Genomic DNA, 22,984 nt, shown 5'->3' on the forward strand with positions numbered 1-22,984 from the left:
GAAACAGAGTGGGAGTGGCTAATTTATACGGAGGCGCCTTGCACGGGAATTTTTGGCGGTTTGCAGCTTAAACATTCGAGAATTTTAAATTTCTGGTTATACCCTTGAGAGCTAAGGAGGTTAAGTGTGCTTATATAATATTATAATAAATCCGTTAAGGCCTCGTTTGTTTCGGACTAGAACGGCCCGGAACGGGTCATGCTAATTTACGGTCAACCGTACGGGAGGCTCCCGTACGGTCGATTTTCCGATAACTTTTTTTCCGTTTTTAGAAAAAAAAATTTGTCGTTTTCTGAGAAAAATAAATTCAAACATTTTTTATGAGTCAAAAAAAAATTCGAGTGAAATTTTTGGTGGGTAGAAAAAATTTCAAGAAACAAATTGGTGAGATAAAAAAATTACGAGAAAAATTTTGACAGAGAGAAATTTATCAAATGGAAGAAAAAAAAGTACATCAAAAAAAATTTGTATGCAAAAGAACCAAAAAAAACAACCTAGATCTGGGCAGGGGGCGGCGCTGGTGGCGAGCGCCGCTGAACCTGCCGGCGCACCCGCCTCCCGCCGCGCCCTGCCGCCGCTCGCGCCGCCGGCCCCGCCGCGCCTCCCGCCCCGGCCCGCCGCCGACTTGCCATGGAGCAGAAGGAAAGGGGGAAGGGGGCGCCATGGCTCGAGAGAAGGAAGGGAATGGAGAGAGAGCGGAGGAAGGGAAAGGGAATGGAGAGGGGCGCGCCTCTTGAAAAAGATGGGGAGGAGTCACGTGGTGTGTGGGACACATGGGATCGACCGTGACTTTTAGGTGGGAGCGGTCACCCGGAAACTCAGCATTGCGGCCCAGAACACGGCGCTTTTCACCTGGAACGACATAAGCTGGTTCGAAGTCAGGTCGGACCAAGGCTATGTTTAGTTGTAAAATCTCTCTCTAAACTTCACTATTCATCTATCACATCAAATCTTTTTTACCTCATGTATGGAGTATTAAATGTATGTAAATAAAAAAACTAATTACATAGTTTTGATGTACGTTGCGAGACGAATCTTTTGAGCCTAGTTAGCCTATAATATGACAATATTTATCATAAACAAACAAAAAATGCTATAATATGCTACAGTATCCGATGTGACTCTTTTTACCACTTTTTGTGGATCTAAACACAGCCCAAGAATAGATGTTGCCTGAGAAAGAGGCCAACCTGGAAAGACCATTCTGCCCCTTGCACGGTCCGAAAGAAAACCGCACCTCCGACCCTCCGGATCTTTTTCCATGCGAGCGTGAGTGTCGCCTTCACCCAAGCTCGAGGTGGCGGCGGCCAATACTAACATTTATTTTCTTTTATGCATAAATTTTGTGTAAGATTTAGCAGTCAAAATTGGTCAAAATTGATCGTTAACAACCTGCGCACGCGCACATTAATAAATCAAAGCTTATATCACCAAAGTAGCACTACTGAAAAAGCTATTCTAAGAAATAGAATGAGGAATAAACCATTTCATTCGAAAGAAGGATTCTAGATCAAATGGTCTAGAAAAGAGAACAAAATTCCTCCTGCAGATAGCTCACGATTCCGCATTTTCTCCATGAAAAAAAATTCTTCCTAGAATTTACTAATCAAAGAGATCCGACTTCCGCCTGCAAGCCAATTATGGAGAAATATTAATATCTTATTCAAAAGCAAATTCTAGGCCTGTCCGGAGAAGAGTATCTCAAGAAGTAAGAAGAATGATTTGATTACTCATATTATGTTAGTCTCACATGTGGCAAGCAGTGCGGTCAGTTTCGAATAGTTTGAAAGTAGTTTTCATGACAAATGTTCAAGGGTAAAGTTGTAAAGTGTTCTCCAAATTTTCTTTCGAGTGCTCCTTCTTAGCCGGCTGATATCTAATTTTTCATTTCAAAGCAGGGTCCAACCAATCTAGGCATATAATAAAGCAATCATTCTTTTCTCTAAAGTCAACTTACTCTCATGGTACTTTCATGTCTTCTCTTCTGCCTATCAATCTTTTCCTATGCTTCTCATCATCAAAAAGTAGTCAGGATGAAAACCTATGAAATTCCATTCGCCGCGCGCCTTTATATAGGTTGTATTCAAATGTGAAATTTTCTTTAGTAGCCGAGAGTTGAAGCAAATGCCAGTATAGGAGTTGCTTCGCAAAAGTATAGTTTATCTTCTTATGCCGCTATTAGTATATCTAATTTTTCATTTCAAAGCAGGGTCCAACCAATCTAGGCATATAATAAAGCAATCATTCTTTTCTTTTTTGAATCCAAGCAAGAGTATGTGCATTAGCGCAATGGCTTTCCTGCTAGTTGCACCATCCGATCCGTTGCTTGTTTGGTAAGATTATCTTGAGAACACTACTACAAAAAATGATTTATCGCGATCTTTTTTAAACACCACTGAGGCGGGCATAAATTAAAACTGGCTCGGTTAATGACATACATTAACCGAGCCAGTTGAAGAAAAAATCGCCTCACAAAATAGATTAACCGAGGCAGTCACTGTAAAATGACTGCATCGGTTAATAATCCTATTTTCGGAGGCGGTTCATTTATAAAAGTTCGTCTCGGTTAATAGACCGATTGAGTCCAATGAAAGCTCATACCAGTCCAGTTGCCTAGAAGAGTATAAAATTGAGCCAAACACTAACTCACTCACCTCTCCACCCCTACCGGCCCCATTTCACCCTCCACTCTCTCTATCTCCCCCCTCCCCTCCCCTCCCCTCCCCTCCCCTCCTCACGGCTCTCTCTCTCTCTCCCTCCCTCCCCTCCCGAGTGGTGCACGAGCGGACGGCGGCGCGGTGCGGGGTTCTAGGGTTGGAGGCACAGGGATAGCGGCGATCATTGGCGTTCGTGCCATGGACACGCGGGACGTATCTGGGGCGCATGCGGCTAGGGCACAGGGGGTTTGCGCGCGGCGCAGGCATTGTGGCCGACAGCGGGAGGCGTGTGTTAGGCGTAGCAGGTGTGGCAGGCGCGGCCGTTGAACGGCGTGGCGCGGAGCGGGGCAGACACGGGCGATGGCGTGACGTCGGGAGGAAAGGCATCACGAGGAAGGGGAAAAGGTATAGGGGAGGGGGCGGCTGACGTGCGGGCCTGGGGTGGCAGCAAGTGCGCGCATGGGTGAAGGGGGTGCGGCGGTGTGCTGGGTTGGATGGGCTGGCTAGGCAGGCTATGCACGCGGGTTCGGCCAAGGCGTCCGAAATGGGCCGGTGGGTGTGATAGCAGGCTGAAATGGCCTTCGGGTCTTGGTCCGAGCTAAGCCGGGTTAGATAGGTTTGGGGGTTTAGGCCTGGTTAGGTTAGAGATTTGGGCCCAGGTTAGAGTTACCATTTGGTTTTAATTTGAATTGCTGAATTCAAATTAAAATCCACCCAATTTCAAACAAAACTCATTCAAACCAGATTTAAACAAGGTAGATTCTAAAAGATTTAAATAACTCCAAATAAATCACTCTAGCATTATTATCCTTATATTTGACTAGATTTTAATTTACTAGGAATTTTAAGATGGAAGAAGAAATCAACCTTATATTATTTTAGCTATTTTCACAATCACACAAACTTTTTTTTGAAAAATTACATTTTTCGCTATATAACATTCCGCAAAAATGCGGGATGTTACATGTTATGACTTTGAGTGAAACATGTTCACACCAAACTTGCAATTTAAGGCATAGTCCATTGTTCAAGTTGTGAATAAGTGTAGCTTGAAGCTCTAGGTGAGAGTTCAACTTAACAGTACTCACTGAACGCTGGTATATCAAATAGTAGCGAGAATCAGGCAAATCTATAAATGGGCAATTGAAAATAGGTGGGGGATTGATGGAATTTTGGGCGTGGCCCAGTATGAAATTCAGAAATTCCAAATAAATCTCAAAGGCTCATACGTGTGTACATGAGGAGGCTAGTGGTGCAAATCTTTAGTCCCACCTTGCTTGTAGAAGGTGAGAATGGCTCACTTAAATAGTGAAGCTACTCTAGTCTTTCCAAGCTATATGTGTGGGAGATAAAGGAAGCTCCACACGCGCTCGCCGGGGCGCGGCTTTCTTTTGCAATTTTATTTTTGATTACTTGACCATTAAGTTTACGAGATATGGAAGGTCTAATCGGTTTTCTACTTTAATTACAGATCCAATCCTAACGCGAGGTCGTGAGCTCTCCTATATATACAACCTATCGGCATTCACCAAAATCAATCTAATCTGAGTGTGGGTGCGATGTGAGTGTCGAAGTTGTACTGTGTGATCTCAAAAAGAAAATCTAATCTGAGTTAGATTTTTGTCACTTCTCGCTGATGCGCCGCCGTCTTCTCCATTCCGAGAGCCGGCAAACGGGTGAGTAGATCTCTAGAACTTCTCACCTTTGAGATCCTGCATCGAGAGAAGACGAATAAGATTTTTGGAACCAACCTGCTTCTAGGCATGTCGCTCTGAGGCAGTTATTAAGCTTTAAGGTCGTTGTTGAATGCCTTTGACAGGTTCGGTTTGTTTTACATGCTTCCTCGTGACATGACGACAATTTACCTAAAAATACGTTGTTTTCCTGAGCGAAATACCTTTTCCTGGAAATACTCAGAAAATGTCAAATCGTTGGCATTGTAGGTCTCGATTTTTTTTGCTAGTGTGCAAAATATACAATTCAGAACACTCTAATATAGGTTCAATTGATGAGATTCAATAAAAGAGATTCAATATAAAACAAACCTGATTAGTAGAAAAAAATGGCTGAAAAACACACACTTGATACTCAATTTTTGGCCACAAAAGGTTGGCAACAGGGCGTCTATTTCTAGGGTGTGCGACTGTCACACGGACTTGTTGCAGCCGCCCCCTTTGTCCTCTGCTTTGGCCGGCGGCTCTCGCCGCCTCGCCGTCCATCCTTCAACCCTAGGCCGCCACACCGCCCACGACCCCCGCCACTACACACCGCCCCGACCTTCTTGCCCCCGCTGCTAGCCACCACCCACCGGATATTTGATCCCGGGTGGCTAGCGGCGCTCCAGCACCGCCGTCGGCCAAATCGCCACCACCACCGGGCCGCCGTCGACCTCCTCCTCCAAGGCCGGTGGCCATTAGAGTCCAAAAAATTTAAACCCTAAGCTTCGCCACCTCAACCACCACCCCGATCGCCGGCGATCTCGCCGACGGCCGCTCCTCCACCTCCCACCCCCGGTCGACCACCCCCACCTCCCACCCCTCGGCAGCGCAGTCATCTCCATGAGAAAAATAAATAGTGGCGGCGCTTCTTTCTCCTCCTCTGTCGCCTCGCTCTCCTCCTCCTTCTGCAATTGTGCGCGAGGAATAGAATTCTTCTCAGCGACTCGTGGGCATCTGAGCAACCCCGACTTCTTCTTCCTCAAGAACAAGCAGCAGGTGGACAAGCTAAGCTGGTCCGCGCCAACAAGGCTGAGCTCCAGAAGAAAGCCGCCGCCGTCCCGGGACAGACTGACGCATGTGATGCGACAGCAAAACAGGCTAGACAAAAGGCCATGGTTCGAGCGATGCGACAGCAAAACAACCTCTCAAATTTTTTTCAGCGTTACAGTAACTTCGAACGTTTCACCAATTAAGAGTACTATGTGGACAACTGACAAAACTCATTTCATAACCCTTAGTGTAATTGCGAGACGAATCTTTTGAGTCTTATTGGATCGTGATTAGACAATGTCGTGCTATAGTAAACAACCTCTAATGATCGATTAATTAGGCTTCATAGATTCGTCTCGTGATTTCCCGTCCATTCGTGTAATTAGTTTAATAACTAGATCATGTTTAGCTCTAATCTTTGGTTGGAAATTGCTGCAGCAAATTTTGTCTAAATTTTTATAGGATCTAAACACACCCTTCATGCAAATGCCATGAGATATCTTCTTCCACAATTAACAACAGGCGGGTCAGTAGAGCTCAGGCAGTGCCACGTATTGCTTTGTACATTTTTACTTCCTTCCAACTAAAAATGACGAAATTCTGAAGGCCGAAAAAGAAGGGCATAAATCTATTGCCATGCCAGCACCCGATCCAGTTACCATCAACTCCACTTGACCTAAAACAATGGAGTACAAAGCACACATTTGGGTCTTAGTATCGAATTTCAACGGGGTTCAATCACATGTACCAGCATTCCATCTGACCATATGGCTCAGCCTACAGCTACCGTCTTTCCTGTAGCAGATGGAATTACATTACAATAACACGAAAGCAAGAGACCAAACATAAATCGAGTTTTCCTGCCAGAAGGGCATGATTAGGAGGGCGGCACAAGTAATGAATCTACATGCACATTGATTTGACAATATGATGATTTGAGGCAACAAGTCAATGCCCAAAATTACCATCACAAATTTTAGGCAGGCAAACTTCATGACAGGTTAAGCAATTCAGAAATGAGGAGAGGGCAAGTGTCCGATGAACCATTAGATAATAGAGTACGCAAATGAGTACCAGGTATCAAACAGTACAAGGACACCAAAACAATCGGCTGGTCTCTATTTTCAGCAGCAAAAAGAACTTAGAGCAAGCCCTTCGCTGTAGCATCAACTAGAAGATACTATATCCAATATCTGGCCGCTTTACTTCTTCTCTTCCTTCTCTGCCTCAGCGGCCTTCTTCTGGCGGGCACCAAGGTGCTTCTTGTTCATCCTCTCAAGGCGGATCTTGCCATAGGCTGCGAACGACTTCATCTCATCGCTGACCTTCACAACCTCAACCGAGCGCTTCTCACCACGAGTAATAGGCATGTAGTCACCCTGGACCTGGGTGGCGCTGGCAAGCTCCTCGGGAGTAGAGTCACCAGCCTGCAATGGATGTTGATGATCAGGGATCAGATCATAACTCATAAGCAGTCAGGACAATGTCTTCAAGAGAGGATACATTCAGGAAATAGATTCTAGCCCAAGTCAAAAAAAAAAAGGAAACAGATTCTAGCCATACCTTGACCTTGCGAGCACGCCTTGGGAAGATAACCAGCTTGGCCTTGTATGTCTTCAGCCTCTGGACATTAGCCTGAAGTCCCTCAAGTGATTTGTTCTTGCGGCGGTGATCCACAGAAATGCCAATGGTTGGAGCAAGCTTCTTCGGAATGCCCGCAGCCTGCAATCAGAACATAATAACTTTAAGCAACATGGACAGTAACTGATGAAAAGAGTGGCCCATCAGCAATCAACTAGATGATGGAGAGGATAATAACTGAGAAAATTAGCCTGTAGCATCACAGCTGAAATAAAACTGACATGGAAGGAAATTATTCCACGCAACTACAAAAATTTGCAAACATCTGTAGACCTGCCATGATGCAAAAGAACACATATACCTTACAGAGCAAGCAAGAAAACCTGAAGTTGACACAAAAATAACTTATGCTATGCATAAGGCATACAAAACAGCAGCAAATTATTTGAAAGTAGAACCATTAAAAGAAACAAGGAGATTCATGGAAAAAAATGGCTCAAGAACAACTCAGATTGAAAGCAAGAACAATGAACAAATGTATCACCTTCAGCTCCTCAAGAGTAAAGCCTCTGCCAGCCCTTGACTTCATGTTATACTTGAGAGTCTGGCATTGGACAATGGGGCGAAGAGGTCCAGCAGTTGGGCGTGGGAATATCTTCGCAGCCTTCTTTTGACGAGCTGTGTACACAACATAGCAGGGTTGAATTAGAAAGCTGTCAGTTAGTATGAGAAATATAAACAAAAAAATAATACATAATAACAAGCTGCCAGTAATGACACATCAGAGGTGCAATTATCTAGTAAAATAAGTTTTTTTTTATTTTGATTCATTCATGGTAGCATAATAGTAAATCAGTGTGCCACAAATCACATACATGCAAAGCTTAACCTCTTAAAATCTCACAGCATCATGATTGGTGCTAGATATAGCCTGAACTAACAAACTAATTAATTAACATAACAGACATAACATGGAAACACAAATAAGTAGCTATGATCCTCCCTGTTGCAAGGTGCAGGTGTTATGAGGGTCAATGAAAGCTACTGATTTCAGGATGACAAACTACACATTCAAGGGTTTCTAGTGCTTCAATACGCATACCAAACTGTATCTTTAACTGTACCTTTAGCAACCAATACAAGACCAAATGTAATAAACTGCAAGCAACTAACGATAGCTCAGATTGTCTATCAATTACAATGAGACTATTGCATTGTACAGGACAAGACAAACTATTTATTGCTAGGCCACTACTTCTGAACTGCATCTAGAGCCTAGCGTATCATCAGTTGATTGCATAGATTGCATACGTAACATGCGACCCTGATAAGAGTTCGATTCAGTTCTTGTGACAGTAAAAAAGGAGAGATTGCACTCAAAACGTGATAAAATGGAGGTTAAAATGGAGGGAAGAAGCAATGAGCTCACCAATGCGGCGCCTCTGCTTGCGGGCGGGCTGGTTGAACCATGTCTTGACATAGTTCTGCCAGTGCTTCTTGAAGTGCCCGTTGGGGATAATGTTGTTGTGCTTCACCATTTCGCCCTCTTCTTGTCCTACCTACCTGCACAATGACACAACCACACCATCAGCAAGGGCGAACAACAAACAGGAAAAATCAATGAACCACCATCACAGCTCCATCCCCATTTGCACCACAGCAGAATCTCCGATGAATTGCAAAACCACGACGCATGGTCACTGCACACAAACAACTGCACCCAGTGGTGGATCCTGGACTAAAATCTACCTGTGGTGAATCTACCACTACTACTATGTATACTTTATTGAAAAGGCAAGTGTAGATACAAAACAATTGGAAATAACATTGCAAAAGTGGAACCTAGAAAACAAAAAAAAATGAGTCCCAAGTATCATAACCAAGTGATCATAAACAGGAAATAATTATGGACATAGAATAGTAATTGAGCATACCACTAAGCACTGATTGCAGCTAGGGAACCGAAATTGCACTATAGAATCTCATCAAGACCATAATTACGATTCATTGAATAAAAAAGAGCGGATCTAAAAACTACATCTAAAAAATCAAGCATGTCTACATGCTGCATATGAATATACGATATTTACCCAGAAATCGTACAAAATGTTCTATTTTGCAGCCATTATCCCATTCTAACGAATCAATTCTAACTGCAATAGCTCTGTCTTCAATGCGTCTAGCACTCGCGGCTGGAAGATGCAGCTGGGTAGAACTGGTACGGGGGTGCTCACCGGTGGCCAGGTCTGACCGCACCACGCTCACCTACGCATCTAGAGGGCAACCCACAACCACCGATCGACGAACAACACGTAGATGCCGCGCAGCAAGATCAGCGCGCGCATTGGCTCGACCCCAACCCACCCGCAGCATGGAACGTAGGGGTAGGAGGGAGGCGGCAAGCAATCGAGCGAGCGTACCTGAGAAGGAGACGCGACGGCGGCGAAAGGAGCGGCGGCGGACCAGTCTGGGGGGGGAGGGAGGGGTTAGGGGTTAGGGTTGGGTACTAAATAGTGGGGCGGGGCGCCGGGCGCGCTTGGACGGCTGAGATCTGTGCCACCTATGCATGAGGCAATTTCGACTTTGCGATAAATAATTGATTCGTCGCCTGAAGCATGTTCAGCTCGTGGGCCACGGAAGGTTAGCCGGCCCAATGGTGTATGGACCGTCCGCCGCTCCGTCTTTTTTATTTTTATATTTTTCAAAAACATTATTTATAGAAATATAATTTCGATTTCACAATTTACAGTTTGGTAACCCGCCCCCGGCAGGGACTTATATGTAAATAAAAATAATTTTTATTTGCGCGGAGGCCTTTGGCGGGAGCCTGCCGCCCCTCTGCCGGGCAAGGGGGCGGCAGGCTCCCCCACACTGTATAAAAGTCTTCTCTCCCCCCTCATTTGCTTCCCGCGACATCCAGAGAGCGGGAGGGAGAGAGGAGGGGTGAGTGAGGGAGTTGTAACGGCGAAGCCCTGTCGGATTTTGGATCCAGGTAATAAATATTTCTCAACTTTCTCAATCTAATTTTTTTTGTATGTTTAATTCTATAATTAGTGTAAGCAGCAGTAATGATATTTAGCGATTTAAGTAATGTTTTCAATATAATTTAGGTAGAATTAAGATTAGTTTTTAGAAAAACCAATTAGGTTTACCAACCAATTTTGTGGTATTGATTAGTTGTTTAATACGAGAAAAAATTTCGAAAAATAGTCATAAATTGTAGAAAATGCTAGAAAAGTATATGAAACATTCAGATAAATTGTAGAAAATGCAGAAAAATTTAGAAAATGTTAGAAAAATATATTTATAAAAATATATTGTACGAAAATTGTAGGAAATGCTAGAAAATGTTAGAAAAGTTTATGAAAATTTAAGATAAATTGTAGAAATGCAGAAAAATTGTAGAAAATGTTATAAAAATTAATTATACAAAAATTGTTGGAAATGCTAGAAAATGCTAGAAAAATTATATGAAAATTTTAGATAAATTGTAGAAAATGCAGAAAACTTATATTTTTTGTGTTAGGTATGGCCGAAGATACGCCAGCTCTACTTGACGGAGTCATAGACTCGTTGCACCGGTCCTTCCTTGCAGTGGTTCAGCGCATGAAACTTAACGTGATGCGTCCACGTCCACCAGCGGAGTTTATTCCTGTTGACCCACGATGGGTGCCCAGGTGATATGTCGTCGGATTATGTTTCTAAGAATACGTTTGTTTCGTATACGTTTCGTACATAATATATTTATCTTTGATCGTTCTATTTTTCAGGTTGAGTGAGGCTGGTCTTCTTACTATAGGTCGTCTTGCTGAGAGTGGTTCAGTAAAGTTGGACAGGTCCCTACTGACGGCTCTGGTTGATAGATGGAGGCCTGAGACAAACACCTTCCACCTCCCTTGTGGGGAGATGACACCGACCCTACAGGACGTTGCGATGCTGCTGGGTCTTCCTATCAGTGGGGATGCCGTAGGGCCTCGCGTTGTCCCGCCTACGTGGTTGGACGATCTAGAATAGCGTTTTGCAAATATTGACATCGCGATTGATGTAGAAGAGCACCCAAAAGTAACAGGGCCTGCCAAGTCATGGATCCTGCAGTTCCAGGTACATACCTTGTTTTGTTACGATTAATGTTAGAGTTATCCTTTTGACTAGTGCAGTTATGGTTTTATTTTATAATTGATCTCGTACTCATAAATGTTCATCTTTTCTATGCAGCCCGACAATTTGGCACATGATGCTGATGAGAATAGCGTCACTCGATCCCTTGAGGCATACCTGTTGTGGTTGTTTGGATACATAATGTTCAACAACTCACACGGGGCCTATGTGGATAGGGTGCTTGTGCCTTACGCACAGGAGATCGCAGAGGCAGCTATGGAGGAAATGCCTCAATACAGTTGGGGTTCAGCGGTACTTGTAGCCACGTACCGTGGCCTCTGCAAGGCATCGGTGCAAAATAAACACAATGCAATTCTTACAGGATGTCCGATTCTGCTACAGCTTTGGTCGTACGAGAGGATAGCAATTGGTCGCCCGATTGTCGACCACTCACCGTATGAGCTGGATATGTACGGTGACACCGAGGACGATAGGCCCACCATGGGGACTCTCTGGTACGCTCGTCAGGTACGGAAATGACTGCTACTCGTACTATTATGTTGGCAATTCTGTTGCTTTGTTTGACCCTCTTTGTATTTCTTATTGGTACATATTATTATTAATTTTGTGCAGAAGAGTTGGGCCCACGTACAGTCTCGTCGGGCCTATCTTGAATTTGTGGCTCAGTTTGATCTGTTGACACCTAAAGACGTCGTGTGGGAGCCCTACTCCGAGTTGGCTATAAACACTCATGCACCGATCGGGATATCTTCGGTTTGCTTTCAGGACCAGACCTTTTGGATGACAAGTACAGCGTTGGTGTACGACGTTTACATTGAGGCTCACTGCCCGGACAGAGTCAGGAGACAGTTCGGTCAAAGGCAGTTGTATCATGTGCCGTCAGCATTGGATCGGGTCGAACGCCATGACCACAGGTAACAATTCATATGTCATTTCAGTGACTATGCATTGTATAGTTAACTAATCATATTTGACTAAATTATTTTTAATATTTAGTTTGTCGAGGACTGGTCAACCCTTCTCCAACATGTGGGTGACAAGGGTGCAGCCTTGGGTCGATGGCTGGGACCAGGCAGAGGAGAACGTGGCGCTTGCGACCCCTGCACACACGGAGACTTCGTACAGGGCGTACCTGAGCTGGTATCAGCCTCAGACTCGTTGCCGCTTGATATATGCTGACATGCAACCACAGCCGCATGTTGCGACATCACAGGATGGCTACGCACGACATAGGGATGAGGCATTAACTGGGGCGGTGAGTCAAAGTTATCATCGCTTTTCAAATACTTTGGATTACAGTGTTAATGTCTTTCTTTTTCTTGCTTGCAGTTTGAAATGTGCAGGTTGATGGACGTAGATGCCAGGGCGAATTTGATGAGGATTCGAGCGGGATCTATGATGGATAGGAATGAGCAAGAGTCGCCCTGGACCCAAGTTTCACATAGAGCCCATTCCATGCTTGAATCCTTTGGTAGCCGGACATCGTACGATGACTCGTACGGTTCGTCTCAAGCCTCGACTTCGTTTCCTTGTGGTCCCACACAACAGCAGCCTTCCCAATCACCTTATTGGTCTCAGCAGCATTATCCAAGTACGTGAGGATACTTACTGACTTCCTACTTTGAAGCCAAGAATTAATTCTCAGTCCATACAGGTGATGCACACCCACCTTATCAACCTCACGGAGGGACTCAGTTTAGTACCATGGCACCAGCTGCAGGGATGTCATTTCAACCAACACAGGCACTACCACGACCTTTCGGTAAACATATAGTCCATATCTTAATTTTAATTAATTGTGGTATGAAGTCTAATTCCTTTTGTATTTACATATAGGATGACAACAGTTATATGATGCGGGACCTTCTTCGTATTACCCTACGGCGACAGCAGAAGGAACACAAGGTAAATACCTAATCCGTAGCCCGAATTTATCATGTTCTTCTTATTTCTATGAATATTTTAAATAATTTGAACGGTTTACAGGATCGCACCACCAGCTTCCTGATATGGGTCCTTCTTCGTATCCACCACCAACAGGTACGTATGATGAATATGTACCCAAATATATGACTTATAAGACGATGATTAAGATATCTTAATTGCTACTGTATAGGGCCCACACAGGATAACTTTGAGGCGAACTTCGAAGATTGGAGTCGGTTATTTTCTACACCTAACCAGCAGGCCGATCCTACCTTCCAGACACCTGTGGCCACCGGACGTCCAGGTAGAGACGTAGGGCCTCCAGAGCAACACACCTACTCTACAGACCACGTCCACGCTCAGCGTAAAAGAGGTCGACATGGCCGGGGTGGCCGGGGTGGTTAGGAGGTGCTTCTAGCTGTTTCTGTATTTTTGTTATGGACATGTCGTCATGTTATACTTATTTCGTTCTCATGCATCACCTATTTCGTTCTCATTTGCGTATGTGTATGAATTGATAACTTATACTTTTCATATTCATGTACTTTACTAATGGTTTTTATTTGTATCCAAAATATCTAAAACCATATCTAATGGCCCACTGCTGCAATTTTGCGGGGAGGGGGAGCCTGCCGCCCGGCAGGGGGGTGGCCGGCTCCCGCCAAGGGCCTCCGCGCAAATAAAAATTATTTTTATTTACATATAAGTCACTGCCGCCCCCCTGCCGAGCGGTAGGGGTATAAAACTGTTAATTGTGAAATCGAAAATATATTTCTGTAAAAAATGTTTTTGAAAAATATAAAAATAAAAAAGACGCGTCTGCCGCTATCCACATAGGTCCGTGAATCCATGGTATCCCTTCGCTTCCTCTCCTGTCACCACGTTTCCCAAAAGCTGTCCTTATCCCTTCTCTTTCCCCTTGCGACAGTTCCAACAGGGCGAATCGAAGGTGATTCCCGTTCCGGCGGCCAAATCGGCGGTCTCTTGTCGTCTCCAGCGGCTTCACCGGTGCTGGAGGATGGGGGAGCCTTCGATTTGGCCGTCTGGTATATATACTCTATACTACTAGGCTTAGTTTGAGTAGGTTAGGGTTAGGTCTACCCAGACGGCTGCGGTCGTGTGGGGTCCTCTACCTGCCTCGAGCTGCTTCCAGAGGACGACGATGTGAGGGTGTTGGGGAGGGCTTCAGTTTCGGCGTGGCCTTCTGCGACATCTCCGGCGGCTTCCCTATCCTTGTCTGTGGCGATGGCGTGAGGTCTCTTTTCTACCAACTTGTGAAATTGGGTTGGTTTCCTCTTCCCACCTCTTCTGGTGGTTTACTTCCCCTTCGGGGTGTATTGTTGTCTGGCGAACTGGGGCTGTCAACTGCTGAGGCGTCAGATATCCGGTTCTCCGGCGATGTGATGGCCTTTGGCCATCTTGTTAGGCCTGCTCGTTCAGCGAGTAAAGTGTGCGTCGGTTTTGCCAGTGTACCGCTCTGGGTGGCGCTCAAAATCTGTGTTTTTTCGTCGGGAGGATGGTCGGCTTCAACGAGACTGTTCCGGCCGTCGACGACGAGGACATCCGGGAAAAGCTTGCAAGGATGTGGTTGTATTTTTTGTATTTCTCAAGGGTGCCTTTGTAAGCGTTGGAATGTAAACCATCAGAATTATGTGTGAAATAAAATCCCGGTTTCTCAAAAAAAAGATTTTTTTCCCACCTTCCAGTTAAATTCGTGCAAACATCTATAATCGTAAAGTCTACTTGATGATCCGTCGCGCCAGCGACGGAGCGCGCGACCCCTGCGGCCCAGCAGGCCAACGCGGGCCCAGGTAGCCTCCGGCCTGCGCGACTACAAACCGTCCATGTGTCCTCATCTGTTTTTCCCATTTAGAGCATAACCTTCGACCTCCTACAGCAATGCGGCGGAGGCGAATTGGGGAGGCGATTTTCGCTCACCGGAAGAGCGATGGAGTGGGCAGCAGCGAGAAGCGTGTGCGGCAACCAGCGGGGTGGCTCCCCGCGGTCCTCCACGGTTCAATGTGAGTCCTCGTCCCCTTATAGTTACCGCCACCCCTCACCATGGTGCTGCGTGGTTTCAGCTCTGGCAGCGCGGCGCGCGATGGGGATCGGTGCGGCGAAGGGCACGGGGGAGGGGGTACGATCATGCGGTACTCGCAGTTGCAGTGCTTGTCGACGGCATCGGCGACGTTCCAGATGCAACTCATACCTTGGGGAAGATGACCAGGTCCCCCGCGGCTATCTCCACGAACTCTTCTCCTGTGGCCCTCCAGGTACACCTTCCCCTTCCCCTGTAGCAGTTAGCATGTCTCCTTGGCTGAGTAGGTCCATGTGAACTTGCTCTTCTCGGACCCCCACCTGATCCATTCGTCCATTCACAAGCAGACCACCAGCAAGGGGCGCAGGCACAGTGTAGAGCGGGGAACGGGGAACGGGGATCAGAGATCGAGATGCCAGGGGACGTGTTCGGGTGGGCAACAGCTTACTTGGGGCACTAACGGACACCAGAGCTCGGAGAGGTGGCCCAGCTTCTCGGCGGTCATCGCCTACACTGACGTCCTCACTGCCGTGAATCGCCGTCTAGATGCTGCGCTGGGGGAGGGGGAGGAGAAGATGAGGGGGGCGGTGCCGGTTCGAAGCTGGACCAGTGTGACAAGTTGTGTGCACTTTTTTATGTAAATAGTGTCAGAGTTATAGATGCACCTTTTTTGCGTAAACTCCGTCAAAACATTAGATCAAGGTCACTATCAAATTACAATATAAAGTGTCAACATAGATATTGGCTAGGGGTCAGTAAACCTCGATGGAAGGTTCGACATGTTTGCTTCATGGATCCCCAACATTTTGTGCTGATCGGAAGCCACGCGGCTCATCCATGGATTCCTTGCTCAGTGCTCACGTTCGCTAGACTTTATGTAGTAGGCTGGTAGTGATCAGATTAGCCCTATTTTGTTTTCAGTTGCCACTGGAACCATTTTTTTGTATTGGGCCGATGACATTAGAGTCTATGCACTTATTCAGCTTTTGTTTGGCAATTTCTTATTCTTGTCAGCAAACCGAATTTCTTTTTTAAGGATTATATTTGGTAGCAGTGGATTTTAGGATTACCTTCATTGGAATTTTTCTCCTAGGAATGCGGCTAGAGAGGACCAATAATTACATAACAAGGTTTTTCAAAATAGCTTTGAAACAATGAGGCCTAAGTTTTTTTTGTGTGCCTTTTTAGACAACAAATGAGACGTATCGAAGTTTTATGGTACACCTGTATCAACTTACGAAACTCGTAATATCAAGTTAGTTGTATGAGATATCAAGTTATATTTTGTTAGCACATATAATTATTGTACGCCTGTATCAACTTATGCAATTTTTTAATCTCAAGTTAAGTTATATGAGATATCAAGTTATTCTTTTTTCTACTTGTAGTTATGGTACACCTAGGTTCTGTGCTTTTTTAGACTGGAATTGAGATCTCGGAGTTACGACACACCTGTATCGACTTAATCATTTTTGTAATCTCAATTTAACTTGTCTGAGGTATCAAATTTCATATGTCATGTGTCAACTTATGTCAAATATATCACACCTTTTTGTTTTACCAAAATGTGCATGTCTTTTTTTTCTATAACCTATTTCTGGTATATTTACCATTTTTTTTGTTACAACATGGCAAGAAAGCGAGAACTTAAAATGCCGAATCTGCCCATTCCCGAGGAGGAAGACGAGAGCAATATCAGGGATGGGAGGAGTTAAACTATGTTACTGTAGATAGCTTGCCAATATTTACTTCATAAGTTGATACACTGTCTCTATATAATTTGTTACATTATAATTTCATAAGTGGTGTCAAATAGAAGTTGTAACATTTTTCTCTGCATTACTCACTTGTGCAATGACAATTGTTTTATGCTTGTAAGATTTTTTTTGTAGCAACTTATGGTCAAATATTATGTCAACTTGTATGGTTACATTTGGTAATTTATATAGTTCAATATACCAGACACAACTTTTTTAGATATTGCGCTATCAATCTACATTCATTTTGATATCAAATTGTATAGATTGTTCACTATCAATTTATGTATGCTCTGACTATCAACCTACATCCCTTCTTACTAATAATTTTACCAACCTACATATATTTATGATACCAGCTTGTGTATTCACACGGGCAAGTTGTAAGTAACAATTTTCTATGTGATTCATCTTTTATGTAAATTGATACATTATCTCTACATAAGTTGTTATTATATTTTCATGAGTGTTAAGCAATAGAAGTTGTAACACTTTCTCTATATAAGTCAATACTAATAAGTTGATACAAAATATCTATTTAATTTAAGATGTTAATACATATAAACTATTGCATTGTACAAAATATGTTGCTACATGTCCATGTAAATATATTACACTGTAGATTTGTATATAAATTGTCATTATACAGTCAACATAAGTAGATAATTCTATACAAATAATTTCAAAACATATCAAAATGAATCTTATATTGTAGGTATTGTTGTATAAAGATACAGTGGTGCAAATAAAATTTGAAAACGGATCCTTGATGAGAGAAATATACAAATTTGTAAAATATAATACAAATTGTTACACAAGTTGTATATATGTTGTGATTGCATATTCAACATAAATTGATAGTTGTATAAAATAGCTTCAAAATATACCAAATATGGATCTAGTTTTATAGATCTCTTTGCAAAGAATACAATGGTGCAAACAGATTTAAAATATGATGTGTGATAAGAGAGTTATGCTCATTTGAAGATAACATGTCTATTTTGTAATGGTGACATCAGCGATGATGTCAGCCGAAAGCTATAGTTTCTCTACACGCTTTGTATGGGCACTCGTCATCAGAGGAGACCAACCGAGACAAACCATGCGTGGGCACTCGTCAGCAGAGGAGAGGGGAGGTGCGCTTCCGTATGCTCTAGTTAGACGTGGGAGCACGGGATAGGGTTGCGCGGTCGCATATAGCGCGACCCGTCGCGCCTTATCCTGGTCCATCTATAATCATTGGATTTTCCGGTCGAGAACGGTATCATAATACGGAATATGGTGTCAGTGGGTGCGGGAATTTCCGGTCCCGCTTTTATCCGTAACTAAAATTGCCATGTCCGAAAAACTCAAGGAGGCAACGATAAGTACAATCTAATCGACTTCGGATTTTTTTTTCTCTCCGATCATCTATTATCGCAATAGATGGTGTGACGCGGTATTGTCAGATTTGTAGCCGATCCAACGCAAATGTGCATCTGTGTAGAGGAAGTAGTCGATCATGATTGCCTCGTCCTCATCCCAGCAACAATCTCGCTGGTTGTAGCTAAAAAAAAACAACAACAACACCACCACCACCACCACCTCCACGGAATCCACACATATGGGAGAGGAATGACATGTGCCAGTGTGCTAGTAGTGCAAGCTCAGCTAAAGGTTTTGGGATTAGGCTGAGTGGAGGCAGCAGATAGAGTTTGTGACGTGGCGGCATGACTCGTCCCTAGCTCCTACCCTCATATTTATAGTGTATGCTAATGAGCTTCGATGTTGTAGGCCTATTAGTACCATAATCTCTCATGGGTGAATATCATATATATCTGATGAACCTTCAATCCGAATTGTTATGATTGCCTCTTGGCCATATGACCAATAGAGATAGTTGTATTATATCCTGGGTCAATGAATTCTTGTACACTTGTATCTAAGGAGGAAGGAGGAGGAGCGGAGAATGTTGCGGGAGTGAAGGTACCATGTTGGATTATACCTTACCTATTCTTTTTTGATTAAACAGATTACCTAGTTTCTTGAAGACTACAATTTTAATTCTTATAGAAGAATGCAAACTATCTTGAGGATAGAAAATGAATGCTTGGATAATTGTTGACGCAACAATACACTGATAGGATCCTCGCGTTGATCAACACAAGGGCCTGGGAGATTTGCTTCACCCCCATCGTACAGAAACCAAATTGGCACGCGTGATGTGCATGGGCGTGCTAGTCAGTTTGACCATTCAACCGACAAGATGAAGATAATCTTTTTGAAGTCAAAGGCATTCAGCCAATTAGGCCGATTTGATCTTAGCACCAGTAGCAATAATGATGTAGCAAAATGAAGCATGGTAAATAAATAATCATCCATAAAGCCGATTCCAGCACCCTAATAAGCATGAGCAGCTCATTGGCTATCCGAATCAGATCCTTACAACTAATGACAATAAAGTTCGAAATCTATCGGCTAGAAAGCCTATAGGAAACAGAGCACCATTGAGCTTCTTCATCCACTATGAGTAGGACTATAAGCCAATGAAGCTTCAACTAATATTATCACTGGTATTTCTAGATGAAACGACAGAGATACGCCCGGAAATTGCAATCTAGAAACACTGTCAACAAGTGGTTAATCTAAACTTCGCCAGCCGATAGATCTATCCACAATAAAACTGGACACCAACGGCACTTGAGTGGTGACCGAGATTAAGATGCAACAGGCGATTGAACAATCTATCATCAATTTCAACAAGATAAAAGCTAATTAATGCAAATTAACTAGCAAGGCGATAGATTAAAAAATATGAGCTGATGCAAACCTAATCAAGGTAGGATAAATGTAACGACCTGGCCCGGGATAACGGCTAAGATCTACTCTGCAAGTTGAGTAAACCACACCTACTAATTAATCCTCTTGCGTTTTCGTCCTCACTTCGCGCAAAAAGGATCGATCCTGAATTAACTACCTTCCCGCGACCGGCTATTTAAGCTGGTCTGTCCCTTTCTCAATTTCCCGAGCTACAGTGGTCCGCGATGAACCCGAGCTACAGTACCAACGCTGCTACAGTACGCCGGCCCAACACTGTTCAACTCGGCCCACTGGCCCACTTAACAAGGCTGGGATGTCACAATAAACATGATTCTACCACATCTAGCCGATCAGACGATGCAGCCTTACGAGATATGATAAGAAATCGATAACTAGTAGGTAAACTATATGAAATTACACCGATGCGTCAGTAATTAAAGCCTAGCAGACCTGATAACTTGTAGATGAATCTAGATGAAACCATAGCGATGCGCCCCATGGTTAAGGCCTAGAACACCTGCTAGACGAAGACTGCAGTGACTTGGAGATCAAGGCAATGCAACCTAGCTTCCTGAAGAACTCATCGGAATCGACATCACTCCTACTACTTGAGAAAAAAGGTAAAGGTATGTTGGGGATTGGACCTTCGGGAAGTCTCCCGAAGGTTGCTCCCAGCTCCAAAAACATCTCCTGGTCTGCCTGCAGGGCTCCGGACGAAGCGACGGGCAGGTTTCGGCATAAAGGGTGAATGTTTTTGTTGACTAAGAGGTGATAACGTTTACAATGACCGAGGAACATATTTATAGCCTAAATAAAGGTAATCCCGGCTAACACGCACTTCAAACGGAGTAATCCGGCAGGGCTGTCGGGTAAAGTCCCGAAGAATCCACCTGAGCGTCGATCGAACCCAAAGCTTACATGCAACCCACACGAAGGTGAGTCCAGAGAGTACAACATTTCACAAATATATTACATTACAGAGTCTTAACTTAACTATTACAAACCAAGTTCGAAATCTCAGAAAGATACTTGAAGTTCAAATTGAAAGAAGTTCAGAGTTCAACTACAGCGGAAATAAAGCGAGTTCTAAATGACGATACAAGATGTCATGATGAAGCCCGTACATGACATCACTCGGCATTGTCATCGTTGGCCGGAGTCGTATCCCACTCTACCGACCAACCAGGAGGTAAAGTACACGGCCAAGTCAAGCTAGCTATCTTATCTTCAAACGTATCACCTGAAAACAAAGTTGAGCCACAAGCAAGGCTGAGTATACTAATACTCAGCAAGACTTACCCGACTAGGATATACTTAGCCCTCTAACTAGACATGCAAGGCTTTTTGCTTGAGGGGTTTGTTTTTGCCGAAAAGCAATAAAGAGTAAGTTCTTATTTTCCGATTTTAGCTTTCAGGTTCTAGCTTGATTAACCATTCTACATTAGCATCTATCCAATAGCATGCATGGTGAAAAACAATTATTTTTCATCATTCAACCATATTCCTCATAATCAATGTTCCACTTCTTACTCTATGTGGCAAAAGGGTTAAGCAGTCCCAATATCCGTGAGAGGCGGACGATTCGAATCGAATTTGTTAACCTGGCCAGGCAGACCTAAACACACGCATGAGAACCGAGTCCCCACGCAACATTTCCCCTTTCTTTCCGGCTTGTGGATCAGGGTCACCCCCTTCGACTACAAGAGCCCCACGCCATGGTCGACGCCGGGTCGTGACCACGCTTGCACCCGCATGTGGCCGCATGAGAAACAACGTTCAAAGAGGGTGAGGGAAAAGTTTACTCCCCGGGCCGATCAGGTACTTAAGCTTACCGATTACCATATTTCTCGGTATGTGGTTAGTACGTTCAAACGCTTAACCACCATTACCACACACTGCGGCCTTATCCATTTTCACTAAACAGACGGGGTATCACAAGTACCACAACCCCGCCCGTGAACCTTATAGTTGAAGTATGTAGTAAACATTCAACTCCTATAATTCTCGGGAGTGACAGGAAATCACTCGAGTTCTACCGAACCATTAGCATAGCCAACTAGCGACCTATACATACTAGTGTTCAAGCATATGTACCTAGGGTCATGCAACTAAGGTTCCAATCAATTCATGTAAACGTAAATGCATAAGTATATCGAAATATAAGCAGTTGCATAAATCTACAATAGATAGGACATGCTCCGGGGCTTGCCTGGAATTAACACTAGGTCGGTGTTAGTTAGAGGATAATTGCTCAACGAGCATCTTCCTTCGGTCGTGCACATCGGGACCCATCCGTCCATCTTCTAAACGTGTCCACCATTCACCGTCTTCTGGCTCGGCTTCAACATCACATCCTTCACGTGGTACATCTATCGTACCTAAATGAAATGCAACAATACATATGTATGAATGCATAGTTCTAAATTGTTTAGCGATTTAGGTTTTATTATTTTTATTTTAAAGACAACCTACTAAACCTACTTAGCATGAATAGACCCGATTAAAGCACTACCTTACAAAACTTTGAGAAATAGCATGAGAAATATTTTACTGGGTACTACAGGTCATAACACGACTAAACCGACTGGTTTCATATTTTATTTTGCAAACACGACTAATCTATATTAATCAAGATTTATTTATACAGAGAGTTTCAGAATGTTTTTGGGTCTCAAAATTTTATCAGAGCCTATACTAAGCATGATAAAACTACAGAAAAATAATTTCAGCATTTAAAACCATTTACAACTTCAGTAATGCATTTACTTATGTAACAACATGCATAAATAATCTAGCTAGTTTCGGTTAAGTAGACATGTTCAAACTTTTTGTACAGAAACTACATATCTAGAATGTCATCCTCCGCAAAAATTCATATATAAATATGTAGCATAAAGACCAGAGCAAAAATGACAAACTAAGCAAGGTGATATCAAGAGTAATTAACATCTCAGGTTCTACTCCACATTTGACCCTCAAACTTGGCATGCAGGTTCATATACCCAAAACTAAATAAGGGTACAAATTTCAGATTTTTCTAAGCACTAGAACTATTTATCACGAGATAGCACTATTACACATGGATTAAATCAAAACCATATCTAGAGACATGTGATGGCTTTCAAACTTTTACTGCACTGTTATTTCAGGATATTAAGTTTACAGAAAAAGTTCCATCCATAAATATTCATTATAACATCAAGAAGAAAAAATGCAAAATATTATGCTAGATCCAACAAAGAGTAGGGTTTCATCTAGTTACAAGTCTTATATGGTGCTCAAATTTTTACATAGAGCTAAATATAGTATGAAGTAGCTACCAACCAAAAATCACCCATAGATACTGAGTAGAACTCCTAGAATAATTATAGCCTATGGAATCTAATCTTTTTCCGAGAT

General features: G+C 43.5%; 1 protein-coding gene across 1 annotated transcript; it reads right to left on the reverse strand.

The window, feature by feature from the left end:
- Positions 1 to 6,374: 6,374 nt before the first annotated feature.
- LOC120706914 (60S ribosomal protein L13-2-like) lies at positions 6,375 to 9,503 on the reverse strand. The gene is made up of 5 exons (XM_039991668.1): positions 9,367 to 9,503; positions 8,376 to 8,509; positions 7,491 to 7,624; positions 6,929 to 7,087; positions 6,375 to 6,792 (listed from the first exon to the last, which is right to left on the reverse strand). Exons 2-5 carry the CDS (start codon positions 8,482 to 8,484, stop codon positions 6,568 to 6,570), a joined length of 627 nt encoding a protein of 208 aa, XP_039847602.1. The 5' UTR covers positions 8,485 to 8,509; positions 9,367 to 9,503; the 3' UTR covers positions 6,375 to 6,567.
- Positions 9,504 to 22,984: the final 13,481 nt, after the last annotated feature.

This window comes from Panicum virgatum, chromosome 5K, assembly GCF_016808335.1.
Source record: "Panicum virgatum strain AP13 chromosome 5K, P.virgatum_v5, whole genome shotgun sequence".
Taxonomy (NCBI): domain Eukaryota; kingdom Viridiplantae; phylum Streptophyta; class Magnoliopsida; order Poales; family Poaceae; genus Panicum; species Panicum virgatum.